This window comes from Cyprinus carpio, unplaced genomic scaffold (assembly GCF_018340385.1).
Source record: "Cyprinus carpio isolate SPL01 unplaced genomic scaffold, ASM1834038v1 S000006748, whole genome shotgun sequence".
Taxonomy (NCBI): domain Eukaryota; kingdom Metazoa; phylum Chordata; class Actinopteri; order Cypriniformes; family Cyprinidae; genus Cyprinus; species Cyprinus carpio.
This window is the reverse complement of record NW_024879347.1, coordinates 157477-180160: the sequence shown is the minus strand read 5'-3', so window position 1 is coordinate 180160 and position 22684 is coordinate 157477. Positions and strand designations below refer to the sequence as shown.

At 36.7% G+C, this 22684-nt stretch overlaps 1 protein-coding gene across 2 annotated transcripts in view; it reads left to right on the top strand.

Moving 5' to 3' along the window:
• Positions 1–18177, top strand: part of LOC109089622 (regulator of G-protein signaling 3-like) — a 57229-nt gene extending 39052 nt beyond the window's left edge. The window contains exon 2 of one of the 2 annotated variants that reach the window (XR_006159809.1): positions 18110–18177. Coding sequence is in view for 1 of the 2 variants with exons in the window: in XM_042755786.1 (XP_042611720.1) it covers positions 18110–18160 (51 nt within the window). In the remaining variant the exon portion in view is untranslated. The remainder of the gene's footprint in view (positions 1–18109) is intronic. The other variant, XM_042755786.1, reaches the window with a different exon arrangement.
• Positions 18178–22684: the final 4507 nt, after the last annotated feature.

Below are 22684 nucleotides of genomic sequence, written 5' to 3'. Positions count from 1 at the left end.
ATGATTGTGTATTCAGTCATACATTGAAGTCCAGCCAAGTGGCATGATGTCTTGAGTGAGGCTGGGGTGAGTGATCAGCGCTTAATAGTGTGTTTGTGACAGACACTCTCTCACACACACGCACACACACACACACACACACACACACACACACACACACACACACACACACACAACACAACACCACACACACACACACCCACACACTCACTCACTCACTCATTCTCTCTCTCTCCTCTCTCTGTCTCTTTCCTTCCACTCATGATGTGTTTATGTGAAGAGGGTGTCACCCATCTGACCCATCAGTTTCTCTCAGCCTTTTTTCTCTCTTTCACTTCTTGCAATCTCACAGAGTAAACTGGAATCTGCATGCACTGACACACACATTTACACACACACATGCAGATGCTCTTCAGGTTTTGATTCTTGTGTCTTGGCTGCATGTCCATCCTGACGGGTGAGTGTGTGTTGATGGTGCCACTTCACTCTTCTGTCTGTGTGTTACCTAGTATGTTTTCTGTGAATGTGCTTGTGTACTGTGTGTGGGTGTTTGTATGCTGTTGTGTAGAAGTTTACAGGAAGTTAAAAAGTGTTTGAGGAAAACACTTTTTTTTTTTCTTCTCAGAGGTTTGCTCTTTCATATCTCTAAAGGGATCACTTTGTCTCAGATAACAATTGAAAACTAATGTCTTCGCCTATATAGATGCAATAAACTAAATGTGTGGAAAGAATGAGTTTTGAATGAAAAATGTTTTGAATTCCTATTGATATCTTTGACTTCTCTCAGACTTCTCTCAATCATGAACATGTTTTAAAACATTAGGAAGAACTTTAAAGAGACACCAAGGGTACCTTGTAGAGAGTTTCATTTTTTTTTTATTTTTTTTTTTTTATTTTTTTTACCAGAGAAAACATCTTAGACGCCAAAAGCTCTTTTTAATGTAACTGCTGTCTAAGAACATCATTGATACAATTAAAGTAGGCTAAATTGTTGTTTGTGGCTGTTGAAGCCTATGTATATCTATGTGTATAATAATGGATATATATGGATCATCAGATTTTGCCTCTTGTTTAGTCCATGCAAGCTTCAGCGCTGCTCTCATTAAAGCTAAAGGAAGTCAAATAAAGCCACACCTTTAAACCATAAAGCCTTCTATATCATACATTGATAATGCAAATTTCTAAGGCCCACTAAAATTATTAAAAAAAAACATGAGCAAAAATGTCGCTGATAAACCTGTTGCACGCAATCTACTACAATTCGCTTCCGATAGGGGGTGTTAGTTTAATTTTTAGCAAGTTAAAAGGCCTTTCAGATATATTTGTACAAAGATCCACCTTCGGCTTGTGTCTTTCTGCCAGATAAATCCTTTACTGGTTTTCATAAAGTAAACAAAAATCACTTTTAGATTTGTTTGTAATATTTCAAGATGAAAACTTACTGGACTGATATGGGAAGTCATACTTTTTGGCCATATAAATTTCAATACCCTGCACAAAATTGCATGTTTTTTGCTCAGTTTGGACCTCTGATCAAAACTGATATCGACCATCCTTGAGAAGCTGCAGATCGGATACTTTGGATGTTAACACTACTATACCATGTTGCTCTCCTTTTCAAAATGAACCTGCAGTAAAAATTAATAAGGACAACCCTCCATTTGCTACTGCTTTTAGTTGAAACAAAGCTGCTCTGTTTATATTGACCTTGATCAGCTTTTATATCTTGTTTTCGAAGCAAAACCTCAAAAAAGCGGCCTTTGTTCCATGTTGTGTCGATGTAGCCCTTCCATGCCCCGATATCAACTGGAAACTTCGTTGGGAGAAACAGGGCACAACCTTATAAAATAGAAAATAGCTGTAACACTATGTAGCGTATGAACATTTCTACGCACAAGATAATGCTGATGAAACTGGCATTTACGTCCACTATTCACCCAAAATTCAAAAACATTTAAAAGATTAAAGTTTAAAATCTTCACCGAAAGAAAAAAAATAAATAACTGAACAAAAAACCGAAAAAAAATAAAATGCCAAATGAAAAATTTTAAAAAAGGGCAGGTAATTTTTCGTTTTTTCTAGTAATGGCTTTCTTTCAGTTCAGAATTTATTTTCTTTTATTATTTCTTGAGTTTACATACAGCAACAACACAAATGCAATGCATTTAATTAAACGGGGTTAAAAAAAAAACAAAAAAAAAAAAAAAAAAAAAAACACCTGTAAAAAATCAGTATCCGAACAAATTCCGTAATTTGAAAACCCATAGTACATGTAAGGGAATGTGCAACACTGCATTAAAATGAGCCCCGCTAATAAGAACTAGGTGAATTCCATGCACTTAGAGCGATCATATTCACATCATTTGTAGAATTTCTATTTACCGGCAGCATCGAGCAAGTATGGAGTCCCCCAAGGGTCATGTTACAATTAGGAGAATCGTTTTCTAATAATCTGGTGTCTACAGTTTTGCAGCCAGTTGCTTTTGTTTTATCATGATTTTGTAAAACAATTACCCTTCATTTTAACAATGTTGTGCCACAGAAATTTGTAATTTGAGCTCTCAGTTTACTAGTCTGTACTCTCAAATTTCATCAACAGTTGTACTCTTAGTTTGTCATTCTGTTACTGAAGGTTGTTGTAAGCCTCAATTGTTGGATTTGCAGCTCGGTCTACTCAATTTAGAGAAATGTGATGCTATATATTATTTTCATCACTTTGTTACTTCAGAGGGGGTGTTCTGTAAGATTACAGTACCCTAGAGTGTTAAAATATTTACAGGGATTTTACAACATCATTTGTGGAGGGTAAGTGTGTTCAACTATGATGTGTTTTATTGGACGTGTTGTGTGTTTTCTATATTTTTTTCGGGGGTTAATAATGGTATGGTAGCAAATGTATTATTTTATTTGAAAAAAATGAGGCCTTTTATTGACATCAGAATAGATTTTATTGTTATTAGATTATTTCAATTAGGTCACATCAAGAGACATGCACAAAAATATGATTGTGGTTTTGCGGGGGCAGCTTCTCAGTGAACAACGGCTCTGTGTAGGAAATTCTGCTCCACATTGAAAGCATATTCAAAGCTATCATTCGGTCATGATATGAACATGTCCCACCTAGTGAGTTGCAACATTTCACTTCCCTTTCTTTTTTCATGAATCTTAAGCAAGCATAAACATGTTAGGGACTGTTGAGATTGGTGCATGAGGGATCAAGAAAAACAAGGCTTTCCCTGCGAGTGGGCCATGTTAAGGGACTGCAGCGGGTGTATTATTATTGGGCTGACGATGACTTTGTGATGACCTTCTGTTAATGGTGATTTCATTTTACCTCCATGCCCTTACCCCTCTCGTCTCTGTTGAGCGTGGGAGGAATATATTAACTCCTAGTAGCAGAGAGCCTTTTCTCTGCTGGCTATAAAAAAAGTTTAACATTTGTTTGTTTACTGTTAAATATTTTTATGGCTCTAATTTGGTGGGGCCTCCACAATCCTTCCCTGCTTGCAAAATTTTAAACGACTTCCTCGATTCTTCTAAATCTCGATGATGAAAGATCTATGATAAAACCAAGAGTCTTAGTGCATTCCAGTGCTTTAGTCTGGTATAAATATCAACAAATTATGGGCCCAATTTGAACGATTTAAATGCATGGTCTAAAGGTCACGAGGCAGGAATAAACACTTTTGCTAGTTTAACGATTGGAAAACCAGTCAGCGCCCGGCTCATGTCTAAAACGGGCTGTCCTATTTCTCTTAATGATTATGGGTTTTTTTTGGGCTAACGTGCAATAAATCAATCAAGTCTGTCATCTCCCCATTCCCTTTACGAGCCAGTTGCGCTCGTGCCATGGTGATTTTGCTATTTACCCGGCGGAATTTGCAAGCGCACAGACAAACTCCGTCTCCCGCAAATGAGACTGAGCTGCTCGTGCGCGAGAAAATACAGAAGCCTATTTCTGATACATCCGATGACCTAGTCCAATTCTCGACATGTTAGGCATTTTATACTTTAATGTATCCTACACAATATAATATATTGGCTTGTAATCCTTAAATTTTTTCATATTTGGACATGTTTTTGTGCGGCCGTGCATCCCTGTGTCTTTAAATAAAGCTCGTTGTGGACCCACCTATACTAAACACAGACTCTGTAATAACAAAGAGAAAATACTGCCGCACAGATTTTAGACTCAGGTTTGGGAGTTGGTCTATGGCACAGTCTATTCTTCATTTCCCAAAATATCAATGTGCCCAACAATACGCCTGAACACACCTCGTTTTTTAGACCAGCACTTCCATGGTGTGCAAAATGCATTTGCTATTTAAAACAACGCATGGCGCAGGACGGGGAAATGAGAACTGCGTTGGGCTGAAACTAGCAAAAACACTTTTACGCCGCACCTTGTGCTGCTTTGCGCTGGTTGTATGATGGGGCCCCTTATCAGGAGAGGCAGACCACAAATGCCCCAGTATATCTATATCTTTTTTCATACTGTTACAGTGGAATGTCCTAGAAAGAAAAAAAGAGAATAATAGAGAGAAAAAATAATGCAGCTCTTGGCTTATAGGTATGCTTGTTTATACCAAGTCACAATAACTTCCAAGAGGTTAAGTTATCTCCTGTTGTCTGAAAATATAACATTACAAGAACATTTACATCTCATTTAGGGTAAGCTGATAGGATCTGAAATGATTTGTTTTAGTAGGGTTTGATGGAACGTCCCCAAACCGTGAATGCCTCCCAGAATATCAAATGCATAGTAATCGTTAAGGAAAGAAGGAGGATTGATAAAATATAGGGTGAATTCACTTTTAATAAAGCTGTTTTTATAGGTTAGTGCCAAATGTTTAAAAATAGAGATAATTTCATTCACACGTTTCAATTTTGATAAATATTACGAAATAAAGATTATATATCAGGCGTCCTTAAGGCAACATAAAATCAAGCCTATTTTCTTATTTTAATGCTCGGGTCGGGATCCTCATTGCCAGATATTTGCATGTTATTCCTCCCCTAACCGAGGTTGTGTAACATATTGGAGAATGGGTGGAATATGTTTTCTAGGAACAGATGGAATACCTTCTCATCCAACATATGCTGGACAATTGGTAATGATACACATGTTTGTGATAATTATCATGACAGAATTTTTAATATTAAGCTTTCTGTAGGATTTGTTGTTTTAGTGCAAAAAACAATTGGAGCATAATTAGAAGTAAAACCAATATGATTTACCTATATTGTGTTTGGACTGCTTACAAGCATGTCCTGGATCACTTGATGGATGCCGTGTTATTAATGACCTCGGGGATGCATCAGACACTTAATGTTTCTTCAGTATTACTTAAGGCTGATAGGTCCTTTATCTTACTTGTATAGCCAATTTGTAGCCATTAGCTTGCTAGCTCAACAATTTTAAAGCACAATATGTAAGAATTTTGCCACTAAGGGTCGCATTTTTCATTTCAGTAGGATCAGCCGTACGCTTCTGAGTGCCTGCTGCATTCATAAACCAAAGAACTCATGTGTGATTTGGTTTAGAATGACAAAACCCTGTACAATGCGAGTAGATCTAAATTTAATGCTGCAGTCAAACAATTTTCATTTCATTTTCATTTTATTCATGACAGCCGAATGGCTTTTGAATAAGCACTCACTGTTCACTTTTGATTTCACAATCAGACACACTTTGTGTACGGTAGAAGCACATTTTACAAGATAAAATATTTGTCAATGAGCTCAGGATTTGTTGAGCAGCAAATCCTCTACCATGATTTTTTCAGTCATCTCTCCATTCTCTCGACCTGTGTTTAGTAAAATCTGACTCCTGTAGCTTGTGTTAGATGAAGGGTTGTCAAATCAAATTTTTTTTTTTTTTTCACAGAATCTGGCTAATTTTTGAAATTTGGGATGTGGTCATTGTGCTACTTTGGGATCTTTTTGACAGGGCTAGTTTTGTCCCGCAGACCTGGCAACTCTAGCTGTACAGCAGAGTAGACACTTTCAGTTTAGAGTACATTTTCCAGCTGAACTAAGCAAGCCTAGTGTTATTGTAACTCCATCATTCTTGTTATGCGCCAAATTGTGGGACAACGGGACCTATGCTGTATATTTTTGACTGCCCACTCCCACCCCCGAAACAAAGGTAAAATGGCCTGCACTCAAGTTTGTGTGCTTCACAGACCCCAAATCCCAATGCAGCTTTTATTTGGCAAATTTTACCATTTGGGGGAAAAACAAGGTGCAAATGTGAAAACCTGGGACAGGGTTTTTTACTACTTAATTTTCCTTGGGAAACGACCCGGGACACTTTTTGAAAGTGGTTGTAACTGTGAAAGTTCCCTAACCCCTCCCCCCCCCCCACTCCCTTGTCATATCTGTTAAACGCTAGCGCGTGCAGCATACTTCCATGCTCACACAAGCTGGAACTGGCATAATCCCATCTTCGCACCAGGGAACATGCGGGGTTTTCCACCAAGCCCAAATCAAAACATTGCCAATCCGAACATCAAAAGTTTCAAAGTTATCATGTTTAAAAGAAAATATGGTGCATTGTCTCTTATTTTCCCTTTTCCCTTTTTTAGGGGGTAGAAAGTGATCGGGGGGTTTTTTTTTGGTTGAAAGGCACTCCCCTCTCCTTGTTTTGCCCCCCCCCCATTCATTACGCCTTTAAATCGCTGTTTCTAAGCTGTACGGTGCCGCTGTAAAGTCATGTCTCTCCCATGTTTTTCCCTCATTCTGGGCGCGGACCCCCGGACGCACCAAATTATCTTCTGTCCCATTGATTTACATCATCCCATTAAGTTCACCACATTATTTTTTGGTCGATTCCGGTGATGTATCCCCCAAAGCATAAAAAAAAAAACTGATTTTTAAGCTTGGGGGTTTTGTACTGGATTAGTTTTTCAGTTTGTTAAAATTTTTAAATCGGATTTTTATTTATTGTACTGCTGAGATTCACCCCCCCTAATTTTCAGCATCACATAAATTCCAAAAATCACCCAAGGGGCTTTTTGATGGGCCCGCACTTAAACTGACAGGGGTTTTTTCCTAAATCCGAACTTTATAAATCAATTCCAGAGTTTTGAACAAATAAGAGAGAGAAAGAAGGGAGAGAAGGGGAAGGGGAAAAATTTTAATGGATATCCGGGCTATTAAAAAATTCCAAAATTTTTTTTTAAATTTGAATGTTGATTTTGCAGACTTTTAGGGGTTGAAAAAAATGAAGAAAATTACATTTTTGATTGAAATGAGGGAGATTTAGGCAGGCCCTTAAATAAAGTATCCTCACCCCCAAATACTGTTTTGTTTCCCGAAAAAAATTCTGTCTTTTATTGATGAAATTGTTTTAAAAGGGCCCTATGGCGTTTTTCAAATTTTCCCTTTCTCTTTGGGAGTGTTAAAAGCTTTTGGGTAAATAAAAGATCTGAAAGTGCAAAACAAAGTCCAAAATTCCAAAAAATTTTTTTTTTAAAAAGCTAAGACCGCCACACCCCCCTAAAACGTTATTCAAAACACGCCCCCCACCCTCATTTCACTACACTGCTTCCCAAAATTATTATGCAAGTGACTTTCAAAAGTTTTTCGGACATCCTCGACATTTTGTTTGTTTTTTTTCACATTTTTTTAGATAACGGTTAAAAATCCGAAATTTTTTACGTAGTTTGCCGGGCTCACTCACCACTGGCGGGTTTCTCTTTTGGGGTTGGGTTTTCATGACTAAACACGTTTACACACAAATGTCAGTCTGCAGGGAGAGGATCTTGAACCCAAGTTTTCAACACCTGTCTGCTGCTCACATGGATTTTTTCAGCTGGCATTAAAATACATTTCTTTTTTTACAAAACCCCTTTTCCTTAATAAATTTTTATCGACCAAGACTCCGTGCTCTAACCCTCCAACCTTTTGAAACAGAAATAATTTCTTTTGCTTTTCGTAAAAATTTTTGGTTTTTGATGCCTTTAAAAGACTTGCATTTTTTTCAATTTTCATTTTCAAAGTTTTTTCCCTTTCCTCACCATTTTTCATAAAACTGTACTTTTTAAATAATGGGAACAACCCTTTAGGGTTTCCTTTACCAAAGAAACCTGGCAAACTATTGAAAAAAACCTGTCTGGATTGAACCATTTTTCTAAAAAATGGAAAAACAACACAAAAAAATTGACTCTTTATTGTATTGAATCCTATTTATTTTTCTTGCATATTTTGGGAAATGCTGTATGGGGGAAGATTTGCATAAACGCCGGCCAGATGTTCACGAAAAGAAAAAAGCGACCTTTTATCTCGTTGTAGTTTTGTTTTTGCCCCCCGCCCCCGGGTCGTATAACCCGGGGTTTCACTGTGAAACAAAACATTTTGGGGGGCCCTTTCCAAAAAGGATGATATTGTTTTCATCATCCCGGGGGCTGACCTGCTGGTTGCGGGGAAAAACTCATTTTGCACTGTGATTGCCAAACGGTTTTCCCATGGACAAGTGGGTCCACCCGGGGGGTCGTCACATTTGGTAGACGAAAGCAAAAAACCCCCCTTTCGTAAATCCTCCTCAAGCCATCCCCTCTACTCACTAAATCGGCCGCTCACTCTGGGCCCTCCGGCCTCAGTCCACACCGTAATCGCCTTGGTGAGTGTTTCTTGAGAAGCGAAACACTTTGTTTGGCCTTCCCAAAAAGAAGACCCGACAAAATCTTTTTATATCAAAATTAAAATGGGTTTTATGTTTATGCTTTTTGCCCACCGGGAAAAGGCACACAAATTTTTAAGGGGGGAACTTTCCGTCAAAACACTTGGCATTCGCCAAACACAATGCCTAAAATCTGACCAATCAACCCCCAAACACCTCGCTTTTCATGACCTTTAAATGACATGTTTCAAAATTTTGGGGCATAGGGGAAAACAAAAATGTACAGGCTGTGGAAAATAAGGGGTTTTTTTAACCTTTAAAACCACAAAAACAATTTAATATCCAAATACAAAAATTGTATTCTTACACATCAATTGACCCTTTTTTTTTTTGGGGTGCCTTTCTGAACTCAATTTTAATTTTCAAAAAAACCGTAAAACCCACCGCTTTTGAAAATATGATTTATGAACAGCACACAATGAGGCAGTCAACACTCACCCCTGCTTGAAAAAACCCTCTTTTGGCTTGGGCATTTTCTGCTTAGATATACAGTAAACTTGACAAAATCTGTATTAAAAGGGTTTATATTCTGCCCATTTTCTGTAACTTTGTTTTTTTTTTTGTTTAACCAAATTTTAATAAAATAATTTGAGATTCCCTCAGGTCACCACAGAGCTCGGGATTTTCAAAGCCCTGAAAAATACACAAAGCGCAAATTAAGGGTCCTTAAAAAAAAGCAAAATTTTCCAAATTTTCATTTCCTTTTTCTTGCTTTGATTTTTGGGAAAAACCCTACATACGGTTCTGGATTCTCCATTTAGTTTCTTATTCAAGGTTCTTAAGAAATATTGCAATGAAAAAAAAAAAAAACTTCATCCAATCTGGTAATTTTGAAATACTTTTTGTGAGGGATTATTTTTTCTGGGGTTTTTTCTCTTTAGTTCTCTAGTTGAGATTACTAAATTCTCAAGTGTGAAAACTAAGGTTTAAAACAAATTTTCCCGCAGGGTTTTTTTATGAAAAATGGCTGACATTAGTGACCAAATAAACATATTTTTAACTTATTTATTAAAGGGAATGTTCCTTTCAAATTTACTTCATATTGACACCATAGGAAAAACCTAGGAGGACAAACGCTGAAGCCCGTATAGCATCATCCTTCTTGGGAAGATGCCAAACCCGAAAAGGGACCTCATTAAATTTTATTGATTAAAATATACCACAATTTGTCGAATTTTTTTTCGGCGTCCTAATTACATCTCCTTTTTCACCCCGGCCTGGCGCTCACGCTATGCATATTAGATGCATGAAAATAAAAATTTTCCCCCAATTGCTTTCTTTAAAAAGAAACCCTTCTCCCCTTTGGGTGCCTAGGGGGGCCCTGTAGCAGGGAGCAGAAAAAGACACTGATACGGGTCTCCGTATAACTGCCGCTCAGCCTTATTAGTCTCATTTCTCTTGAAATGGGTTACCCCCCTTGTTTGCTTGTATGACTGCCACAGTGGTTTTGCCCGCGTCCGGTATTTTATTGTGAAGATGAGAAATCAAACTTGCTGGGGGGTTCTGACAACAAGGGGGGCCCTTCTCAAGTGAGCGTGTTTGAATCTCCCCCTGTCAGATGGGAATTTTATAAGTCGTGAGTTTTAGATAAAATCTGAGCTTGGCTTACTAATTTTCGGGTGGACAATTTAAGAAACTTAAAATTGTTAGGCCAAACGAGAGGTCCCGAATGCTTTTATGAATGATTTTTAAACCGGGGGAACGTTTCTGAAAAAGCACTTGTAAAAGGCCCCGAAAAAATTGTACTCGCTCAAAGCGGTTTTGCTGCCTTTTGGGCGTGCTGCCACGTGGGGGGCTGGTGGTTTTCCTTCAGTCGAGCATGCCCACTTAAAACCCTTTGTGAAATCTAGGCGCGTCCATTCAGGGTGCATTTCCCAAAACATTGAAGCCAAAACGGCTACATTTCCCTTTTAGTATACATTGGCTGAGAGAAAGCTCTTTACAAAAAAGCAAAAAATATCAGTCCCTTTGTATCTTTTCAAACATATCAAGGGTGGGCACCTGCTCCCCTTTACAGATTCCAACCTCAACCATAAAACCGAGGAACGGGTTTGTTTTTTGTCAGTCAGACAGTCGATAAAACGATAATGCTTTTTTTTAGGGTGCTGCGTTTTTCCAAAGGGATGTACTAATCATCCCCTCATTTTCATCTTAGCCACAGGTCATTAGCCTGCCGATATTTTAAAGCTGATTGGGTTGGGGCAGCAATTCGTTTTTCCTTTAAAATTTCCCTTTTTTTACTTGCTCCATTTTTGTAAAAGGGATGACTCCATTGGATGAGGTCCTGGTTGTGGGGGTTTTAAACATTTATGATTTCAGTGTGTTGCCTTTCCCCTCACAAAAAGGGTTTTGACTCTTTTGCAACTGTGACTTTTCCCCAACATGACACTTATTCCACATTTCTGTATTTGACTTTGCACGGGGTACGTCAACACCCGACCCCATTTCTCCCCAGATCTTTAAACCAGAAAAGCTTGGTTAAAAGTTTGAGCGTACCCTTAACTGCCTCGTGGCTAAATTAAAGGGGGGTGAAAGCGTTAATTTATAAAGTAAAATTTTTTTAAAATTTGCAATTTTTTTTTTTTATATAATATAAATAAAAAAAGTTCAAATTGTAAAAATGACCATTTCATTCCACTTTTACCTCCCCTGGATAAAAGTCAATTTCAAGGGGGGTTTCTTTCGAAACCACTGCTGAGGTTGGGTAACTTCTTCATCGATCCCGCCCTTTTTTACAGCATATTTTGTGTTTTTTATACCAGTCTATCGCTGTGACAGAGCCATATCTGTATATGTTTGGGCCAAGGGAAAGAAATTGAAACAATGCAACCACAAAAACTACAAACTGTTTCAGCATGTATTGGGTTTTGCTTGCTTAATTTTTGGGAATGTGTGGGAAACCCGTGTGGGAAAAATGATATTATCAAAACAAAAAAAACTGCAGCTAAAGGTTTTTCATAATTTGGTTTCATTCACATTTTTTAAAACCGGGGGGTTAGTTTTTTAAATTCGAAACTTGTATATGTTTTTATTTTAGAGTGTCTCTTATTGTGAAATAAAAAGAAAATTATTATTCGTTTAAAAAAGACCCCTTTTAATAAATTCTTTACTGTTGCTCCTTCTTTTTCATACTGAAACCCTTTAAAAATTTTTTGTAAAAAAAGACGGTTTGGGGGTTTAAAGTTGCTGTACAGCCCTTTCAGTCTGAAAAGCAAACCTAATTGCAGTCTGACACATTCGAAACAGCAATGCAGAAACTTGCATTGCATTTGCAGCTCACCCCTCTGTGTTCAATACTCATAGAAAAAGTCAAAGCCTCACACTCTTAATTAAACGTTCTAGTTTCACAGCAAAAATGGGTATAAACCCCAGACTTTGGCAAATTCTGCAGACTCATTATGAAAATATAAAAATTTTTTCCCGTCATTATGTTGGGCAGCTTGGCTTTGAAAGAATTTTAAATTAGATATTCCTTTGGGGGACTAAAAGGTTTTTCAAGCTCATATAATAAAGTAAACGCCCCATTGAAAATATTGTGTGTTTGCAAAGGCAAGAATCCTTTTCCCCCGCACTTTAAAATTTGGTCAGTAAAAACCCCAGAAAATAACAACTACCTAAAATGGGAAAAGCTTAACACCCTTTGCAACACCCTCACAATGACCTTTTCATCTTGGCAGTTTTGTACAGACAAAAAATAGAGTTGATATATACTTTAGTTTGTATAATCCACTCTCTCCATTTCTTTCAAAGAAAGAAATTTACTTCATGTCTGAATTCCATTGTGTCGCTATCTTATTCTTTTTCTCCAAACACTTTAAAGTTTTTTTTTGTTTTTTTTTTTTCTCCACATTACGCAAGTGTGGAAAAAAAGTGATGCATGAGGGACTCAACAACACCAACTGAACCATCCCGTCCGGATAACAGAGCAAAATCGAGAGTTTAAGGAAATCATCTGTCTTCGGTTCTTGTGTCCTAATTTCCTCTGCGTCGCTCTATTCGGTAGTAATCTTTCACACAACCTAAAAAACCACAGGCGAGATAAGGCTCATTCTTAGTGAAGCTCCAGTTATGGATGGCAGAGGCTAATATGCATTACATCATGTAAGGCAAGTGTAATATAATTCCGTCTTCGCGGCTTCTGCTTCTGGCTGCATCAGCTGAGAGCTTGTTTTTCTGTTGAAGTAAGCCGCTTCCTGAAAAGCACTCAGAGAATTTATTTCTGCTTGAAGCTTTAGTTTACACCCCTATTAAGAGTGAGAGTGGTAGAAAGCCAGCATGGGCTGGTTTTTTTGAGGAAGGAAAGCTGATTAAAATGGTTTTGTGAAACATTAAATGACACCATGATGCGAAGCCTTCAGTAGGTAGCTCGTATTAAATGTGCATATCTGGTATGTAGACCATCATTTGCTATAGTTTTTAACATCAGATAAAATCTATCTATGTACCTGTCTGTCTTATATGTAATGATGTTTTGAGAGATAAGCAAAATCTAGTTAACTATTTGATCTAGATTAGGAACTAGTTACTGAAGTAGTAAACTAGTTTCCCTGATATCCCCACTTCTGGTCATTTATATGTTTTTTCCCCTTCTACTGCTCAGACGGGATGCATTTCACATTTCCGACAGTAGATGGTGAAATATGTTTTCCTAACAGCTTAAAAAGCAAAGACAGAAAAAAATAAGTTAATATTTTGATCATATATATATATCAGCCTTTAGGTTAAGATATAAAAAGATTTTTTTCCCCATTTGGGTAAAATTTAGTGGTTTTATATTGTAAAAGTGCTGACTGGGAGGCCCATCTAATGTTTAAATAAAGTAATAACATATAGCTCTTATATAACTGGGTTAAGATGAGAGTAAAACTCCATGGGGATGGGCTCCACTTTTGAGAGAAATTCATATTTCACCGATTCAAGATTGTAATTAGAGTCAAGTCTATTTTTCTTTCTTTCTATTTTTTTTTTTTTTTTTCTCATGCATTCTCTGTACAAATTCCAGATTAAAATACTTAATGTTTTTTTTGGCTATCCCCTCTGAGAAATCTAATTTCATCTGAATGTGAATGTCTGTGATTACTGATGTATATTTTTTCAAACCTCTTTTCCTCAGTTGTTTTTGGCTTTCATGAACTACTGAAATGGGATCAATAGATACTGCGTTTGTAGAAGGCTAAGCGTTCCAAGCAGACATTAGCTGGGACGGCCATTTAAACAAATAAAAGGAAAAATGTGAGACTAGATGTTGATATTTGTACGGTAATAATTTGATAGGAGAACAATGTAATGAAACTTAATTTCATTCAGGAACTTTCCGTCAGTTCAATTTCTCTCAGGATGGAAAACAAAATGACTGCTGACAAATGTATCCAATTTTAACGGTTGGCTAGACTGCTAGCATTTAGATTTTCTTTAGGTATGTAAGGGGTTCTTTGACAGTAAAATGAATAAAGTTAGAGAAAAAACTACCCAACACACAAATTAAAAATCATTCAAAATCAACCAATAAAATGACCCAACAAGCTGAGAACCAACATTTTGGGTAAAAAAAAAAAAAGAATGAAGCGAGATGACCATCGAGGCGCTAATCACTCTCATGCAGTGTATGTTTTTCATTCATACTCCGAAGCCAGGATGGCGCTCCGTCGTTGCAGAAAGGTCGAACCAGGGAAAACCCCAAATATGGAACAAAAGCATCCAGCTACTGCTGCTGGAAAACAGTTTACGGTCTTCTATTACACATTTGACAGGACGTTCCCGATTAAACAAAAACGCATTGCTGCGCCACACATCACATAGTGTATTTTTTTTGCCACACGTCTCAAGTTATATGTCCATAATTATACTCTCGCGATGCTCTTTGGTAGCTTTTTAAACAGAGATGTTTTCTCGTTAAAACAACATCTTTTCTCGTAATAACGAGGTTTTCTCGTTAAAACATCATCTTTTCTCGTAATGACGAGATGTTTTCTCATTAAACGACATATTTTTTCGTAAAAACGATGCTTTCTCATTAAAACGACATCTTTTCTCGTAATAATGTGATGTTATGTCGTAAAAATGATATAATTATCTAGTTAAAATGACATCTTTTCTCGTAATAACGACATATTATGTCATAAAAATGATTTGTTTTCCCGTTATTATAGATATGGTATATTATGTGAGCAATAAGCGACTGTCCTCGCTACTGTCACCACAGTCTGACATAAACGAGGATCTGCACGCTGCTGCAATTATTTACCACTGTTTTAAAGTATTTTAATGTAATGGTTTTAATTGTAGTGGCCATGTTTATAAGAATTAATCTCCATCTGTCCTACATATAGTGTTAACCAATAACGCACTCAGACCTGACTCGTTAGGCTATCTCAATCAAACATTTATTTTTGAACAATCGAACTTGGGTTAAATATTCTTTATTTTGAAGCTTACGTTTTGATTTAACAACAAATCGAAAACAAAAAAAAAAAGAAATAAAGAGCTTTTTCGAATAGGCTTATAAGAATAATAAATAATATAAAATAAATAAGATAATGAAAGATGACGTTAAAACGACATAACTCTCTTTTATTATGACATAATTGAACCTAATATGTGTGTGGCACAATGCTCACTGTAAACATACTTGCGACATTTAATGGTTTAATTCGTGTTGTCAAGTCATCTCCGGTAATAAATAAGTATATGAACAGCAGTGGCTATTGCTTAGCATTTAATTACAGTATAGAAACTATTCTGCCTTATTAATTACTTGATAAAAAAGTGGTTTGTAAGGTAATATACAATCATTATTATTGGTTATTGTGCCAGCAGTGTAATCCTGATTTGCCAAGCAAAGAAAAGCTGATTTAAGAAAAAAATAAAGTTGCTATATACATCAGTCAAAAGTTTTTTAATCCAGTAAAATTGTTAATGTTTTGTTAAAGAAGTCTCTTCGGTTCAATAGCCTGCATTAATGTGTCCAAGTACAGCAAACAGTAAAATTATAATATTTTTACTATTTAAATAACTGTTTTTTATTTGGAATATATGTTAAAATGAATGTTATTGTGTATTTTAAAAACTACATCTTTTAGCATTCATTACTCCAGTCACAGGATCCTTCAGAAATCATGTTGAATCCACGTTCTGTATTTTGCTGGCTCAAAAAACATTTAGATAAATGTTGAAAACATCTGAGTAGAAATTTTTTCCCAGGTTTCTTCTCTTGATGATAAAAGTTCAGAAGAAACAGCATTTATCTGGATATAAATCTTTTGTAACATTATATGTCTTTATCATCCTTTTGATCAATTTAAAGCATCCTTGCTAGATAAAAGTATTAATTTATATAATTTTTTTTCCAAAAAATACAAATTATTATGACCTCTAAGCTTTGTGGAATATTATAGTGTATTATTGTTACAAAAGCTTTATATATATATACTAAATTTTTCGTCCCCTCACTTCTGAAAATGGATGGCTACGCCTCTGAAAAAGCAGAGTAATAATAAAAGGCCTCAATCTCACTGGACTTGACTGAATAACTTTTGTAACTTTAATAATGATTAATATATAGTAGATTTATACATTGAAAAACTGTGGCGGTGTTTTTTACATTTTGATAATAAATTTCTATACCTAAAAAAAATTATTTTAGACGTGCATTAAAAACCTCTGAAATGCACTGTTATTTAATTTGTCGTTTGTTCTTTGTAATTGATTTTCTAACTATTTCTTGTAATTTGGTATCTGTAGCAAAATAATTTCTAAGCACTGCGCCCTGCATGTGCCTCAGACTGTGATGTAATAGTAGCAGCAAAAAAAAAAAAAGCCCCCCAAAAATATTTTTAAAACATCTGAGGTGTATGCTATTTTACACATTGCACCATTTTAGCACAGAAGCCTTGAAAGACTTTCTTGACTGTTGTCATGCCGAAAGAGTACTTGATCTTATTTGTGACTGGATGTCCTCCCCCCAAATGTATTTTCTTATTATTATTAAAAAAAAAAAAAAAAAGAAAGAAAGAAAAGGTTTAGGCCTTTTTTTTTTTTTTTGAGTGTCCCAATTGGTGTACAGGATGAGGAAAGAAAGACATATAATAAAATTTCATATAAATCGTCATGTTTATACGTTTTGGTTGCATTTGGTGAGTTAATTAAAAATGTAGCTGTTTTGTGTACAAAAGTACACAATGTCATAATATCGATTATATGTTCGATATACTCCTGAAGCGAAGCGTATCGTAAATCATATCATGAGATTTGTTTTTGAGCTACTCAGCCACAGTGATTGCTTCGGGTGTTTTTTTTTTTTCTTTTTTTTTTTGCTTTTATGAGAATGCGATGATAGATATTGTATCATTACTAAACTGTCCGACTTAAGTGTCCAACAAGCAGCGTAATAAAATGTTTGCAAAGATTCATGTTCATCTGTTTAAATCAACAGATGAATTGCTTTTGAGTGCCACTTTGAAAGTGCATGAACATCGCCAGATAACACATTACACTAAGAAAGCATCTTCTCCAATGTAGATAGTAGCTCTTAAACTTGCAGGCCGGAGGATCTCCAACAAGGGGCGTGAACTCCAAAATTGGGCAGAACCTCCAAAATGGGGTGGGGTCTCCCTCTCCGCACACAAGAACTTGTCACCATTGGCTCTGGCTCCAGCCCAAGTGTTATTGACTTACATTTCAAAATAAAATTTGTATAATTAAACATTTGTTTTCTAGTTCATTTTATTTTCATAAACACTAAAATATGCTAATAAAATGAAAAATATTCTCTGTGAGAGAAACCCCAAAGCTTGTGGCCAGTGATGTTCGGACTGGAGTTTTGAACCTCGGCTTAATGATATAAACGTGAATCACACCACGAGGTCTCTACGCGAGCCGTCCCAGCGCAGCTCTAACGCTTTTTTTTCTCAGCAACGGGGGCATCCTGGGGCTTGAAATTTGCAGGGGTAGAAGGGGTAGTGACGCTGGGTGTAACTAAAAAGGTGCCATGGTTCGGCGAGGTCCAGTTGGGGGAGTTATGGAATGATTCTCATATCGCATAGTGTAGGGAAACAACCACTTTAATTAACACAACCAATAAGAATCTTTAGAAAATCAGTTTATGTGGCGGCGTTTGGCACTTAAGTATTTGATTGGGGGGGAAAAATTGCGCCTTGCGTGTCCATGTGCCTGTCTGTCAATGCGAGGGCAAGCCACGCACCCTATTTTGGGAGCTCCCACCCCATTTTGGACGTTCCCGCCCCCATTTGGAGATCTCAGGCTGCAGTTTATACCCTTCTCCATTTACTTCTTAACTACAGCAAATGACTGTTTATTTTCTGCACTAATTCTACAATAATTGTTCTTCAGTAACTGACTGTAATTAAGCAATTGTAATATTGTTAGAAAGACACGACGTTTTTGAACACTGTGTTCTTCTGTTGGCAGATGTTCGAACCCAAGCAGGATGAGCCACGTGACCTCCGGTTCGGGGAATGACCTCTGAGGATGACCGTGTCCTCTGGGCAACCTGTCCGATGCAATTGGCTACCAACTGCGTAGTATCTCCCTCAGTCCAGGAGTCTCACCCTGCGGAGGGATCTGTGGCACCCCTCTGGAGAGAGAACAGGCCGTCTGTTCCACAACACTTCCACCCTCTACTGAGGGAGGAAGATGTGAGAAAATCACAGAGAGCAGCATGAATGAGCTGTGATGTGGAGGGCAGATGAAGAAAAAGGACAAAGAGGGAGGACACGGGGACACTGAGCCCATGACCGAAGCCAAAAAAGAGCAAGGAGCTCTCGTCAAACACGACGCAATAGACAGTGAAGAGAAAAACAGCTGGTTATTGATGAAGATAATGCTTCAGGGCAGTGGACAACGAACGCTCCACCTTCATCCTCTTCCTCATCATTTGTAATCCCTGAGTTGCGATTAGATCGGTCCCTTCAGTGTCAGATGGCCCTCTCCACCCCCGGAACCGATGCAAGAGTATGAAGAAGATCTAAGATGATGGGAGGAGTGAAGAGGAGGGAGGACAGCGATGAGAACTACCTGGAACGCAAAGTGGACCAGCAAACGGAGGAGCCATGGTCAGAGGCCACTTCCTGCGGGAAAAAGCACCCAGGTGGACTCTGTGTGCAGAATTCCCTGCGCAAGACGCACACACAGCGAGGGCGTCCCTTCTTCCAGGACCCTCGCACAACCTTGCTTTAACAATTGACAATGCCATCAACTGTGTGGAGGTGACCGGGACAGACAAGGGCGGACTGGACGCTTCCATCACCCAAAAGCCCTGAAGAAAGAGCTGACTAAGAACGGAGGGGTCCAGCACCAGCTGTGTATGCTCGTTCTCCGGAAGAAAAGTAAGTTTCTTGTTCTTGCTCTGACAGTCAAACGGTTTAGGGAAATCATTTTCCTTTAGTCCATGGTATTTGCTTTAGCTGATATATTACTGAGGCCAAGGCACGCATCACTATTACCCACTGCATTAACATTAAGGACCTTTCTCAGGGAAAAAAAAGTAACTTGCCTTCCACCATTTGCACTTGTGGACACTTGCTATTACTTTCCAAAATGGTCAGACAATAGTTGGATTCGGACTTTGGGACCAAGCTTTTTTTATACATTTTTTTTTGACATTTGGGCCAATAAAGCAAAGTAAAGTAAAGCAAAGGCGTAAAAAGCAATGCAAAAGCCTGGTTATGGTGGCGAGCTATGGACAGGTCTTCACAAAAAGCACATGCACAGTACAACGGACAGAGACAGAACAAATGCTCATTAGCACTCACACGAAAGTCAGATTTTTATCATTTGTTATCCTTACCATAAAAACTGCAGAACCAAGGTAAGGGGTTTGGCCAAATCAACGTCAGTTCATCCTGACACTTAGGCAAGTACTGACACATGCCTTCAATAACAGAATTCTATTTCTTTGCACAACAAAGTAGAGAAAAAGTTGAATAGGACTGTAAAAGACTCAGCAACAGGTGATTAATTAAAGGTTCGGGCAACTATGTCAGTGCCGAACACCATACAGCACTTCAATCATAGTTTTAAGTCATTTAACTATTAAAGTAGTTTTGTAGTAATGTGTAAACTGTAATTTGAAATTGCCTACTGATAGTTTTCTTGCCTCATCCATCCATAAGTAATTTGCTCCTAGATATTTGTTCATATCCACATAGGTTGACACTCTTAGTTTTGTCCACTAAGTGCGCCGTTACTCGCAGTTTATATTTGCTCTCTAAAACAGAGGGACAGTATTTGACAGATGTTAACTAAACAAACTGTTGTAAGACCACATCTTATTTACATGTCTGTGAATGCATGCAGGAAGAAACTGTGTTTTAAGGTACGTGTGAATTTCTATTGATCCGATTGTAAAATATAATAAGAAGCCAGTATATATGAATAGTATCTATGTATATATCTCTCTATAAATATATATTTTTACAGCTGCCACTGTACATAGCCAATTTATTAGTGTGAAGACTGATACATTCCCTGTAGTGTAAAAACAGTGAATTTTGTGAATCAAGTGAATTTCTAGCTGCAATTGATTAAAACAATCCTGCAAAAACATTTTTTCTGATACTATTTACAAATGTCCAGAAATAATTATCACTTAATATCATGGGTATACATACCTTGGTGTTACCACCTCATATAAATCACTGTAACATGATTTTGCCACAACTATATAGCGTTCTTAGAAGAAGGTGCAATGTAGTCAATAGTGACATTAATTGTTAAACGATAGGGAACATAAAAATTATGCCCTCAACAACTGTTTTTATTACTGTGTTTGATTGTGAAGACTAAATAAAATGGAGGACAGGACTCTGGCGACTCCGAGAAGATTACGGGTGCAATGATTGGATGTCTGTGTTCCAGTTAGTTAGCTAATGAAAAGTGTGAGACTGATTCAATGTGATTGAAATGAGGTGAATGATTCACGGTGATGTGAATGAATCAATGCCTCACAAGTCTTGTTCTTTTTTTGTTTTTTTTTTTTTCATGTTTCACATGGTGTGTTCCAAGAATTCATTTCTTGATCTCGCAGAGCTGGGTGGATTAAATTATGAATTGTAATCAGTTACTGATTGACAGATTACATGAAAAAATTTGTAGTCAGTAATATAAATCTTATAGCATTACACATTTTTGGTAACGTATCTGATTAACGTTTGGAGTACATTTAGATTACATTTGTGCTAATCCTTATTTGTCTACATATCTTGAATTGTTCTAGAATCTTGTATATTTTGACATATACAACAGAAAAAAATATATCACAAAATATATTTAAGCACCAACAAGTGCCACAATAACTTCTTTTTAAGATGCAATGTAGGACAGTTAATAACTTACAAAATACTAACACTAATGTACCTTTCTAGTGTTTGATAGTAACACCTGAATAAAAACAAAATACATCTAATGATTTAAGGATATTTACTAATAATTAAGTAAATTTAGGAAACAGCTACATTACAAAAACCAATATGAAAAACATAAAAATTAACAGCAAGATCACTGCCAGCCGCAAATATGTCATCTAATTAAAACACTAGACGGTGTATATGACTGTATCAATAAAAAAAACATAAAAATAGTACATTGCAAACAAAATGTTGAAAAAGACTAAATGCACACAAGCAATGGAAATTTCTATCCATTCTCAAAACATTTTAAGTGCATAGTTACAATGAGGAAAAAGACAAACAATATTACAAAAATGAATCTTAAAGAACATGAAACTCTACACCAAAAGAACAATGCTCATATATATATATATATATATATATATATATATATATATATATATATATATTGATAGATATATATATCTATATATATCATATATTAAAGACCCTATTAAGTTAAATATTGCATCTCAACAATTTGAAGTGCTTAAGTAGTAACAAGGCAGAACAATCAACATTTCAAAAAAGATATTAAAGAACATATTAAAGGCATATTCCCCTCCATTCCATAGCTTGTGCGGAAGTTTCTTCTGCGCGCGATTGTGACACCCCCACCTCTCAGCCCGGAAAAATTCGAAGATCCGAACGTATATATGTGGAAGGTTTAACAGGAAAAATACCCACGTAAAAAAAACAAAAAAAGGAAATTAGGAAGTCAATGAATGTGAACAACTTATTCCCATTGTGTAAATAAAAGACTCATGTAATCCATAAAAACGTAAACTGTAGTCTGATTACGAGTAGTATTTAAAAGTAGCTTTACTCTAATTACAGAGCCACTTGAGTTTTGGAATCTGATTACGTAATCCAGATTACATGCAATCAAGTTACAGCTTTGTTGATTCCTTTACTTGTTTTATAAGGTCCCCCATTTGCATGGTCTGTAGCAGCCTGGTTAAAACAAATCTACTTTCTTTCCAACATCTTCCTTTAATTCACATTTCACATATATTGACTCACAACATATTTTCAAAGACTTCGAAAACAAGGCAAATAAACTAGAAAGTTTTAGTTTATAAATAGTACATGGTATTATTAGATGTTTTAATCGTATAAAAAGTACGATAGTAAAAAGCTATTTATATATATATATATATATATATAATATATATATAATATAATATATATCTAGAATAGATAGATATAATATATAATTTACTTGTATGATATGAAAAAAGAGTCCAGCACTTACTTGTGATGAAGGGCACTTTTTGAATAATTTAAACAATACAAGAGCTTCCGCAGACATCGCAACACAATAATACATAAACATTTTAACAAAACATCTTCCATATTCGGATTACTAATTTCCACAAATCAGAAAAAAACAGCTGTAGTGTCGTTGTCTGCTGCCATGGAATCTGAGTCACACGCAGTCTTGGGGGTTTGTTTGCAGAAGATAGGACTTGATTTCAGAGGGGACGAAGCCGAGATGCTTCTCTGCGAGAAGATCTCCAGAAGTTATGTTGGTATCTCCTATTTACCAGATCCAGGGCGTTCCACTATTCCATACTTTTCCTAGGCCTTACATTTC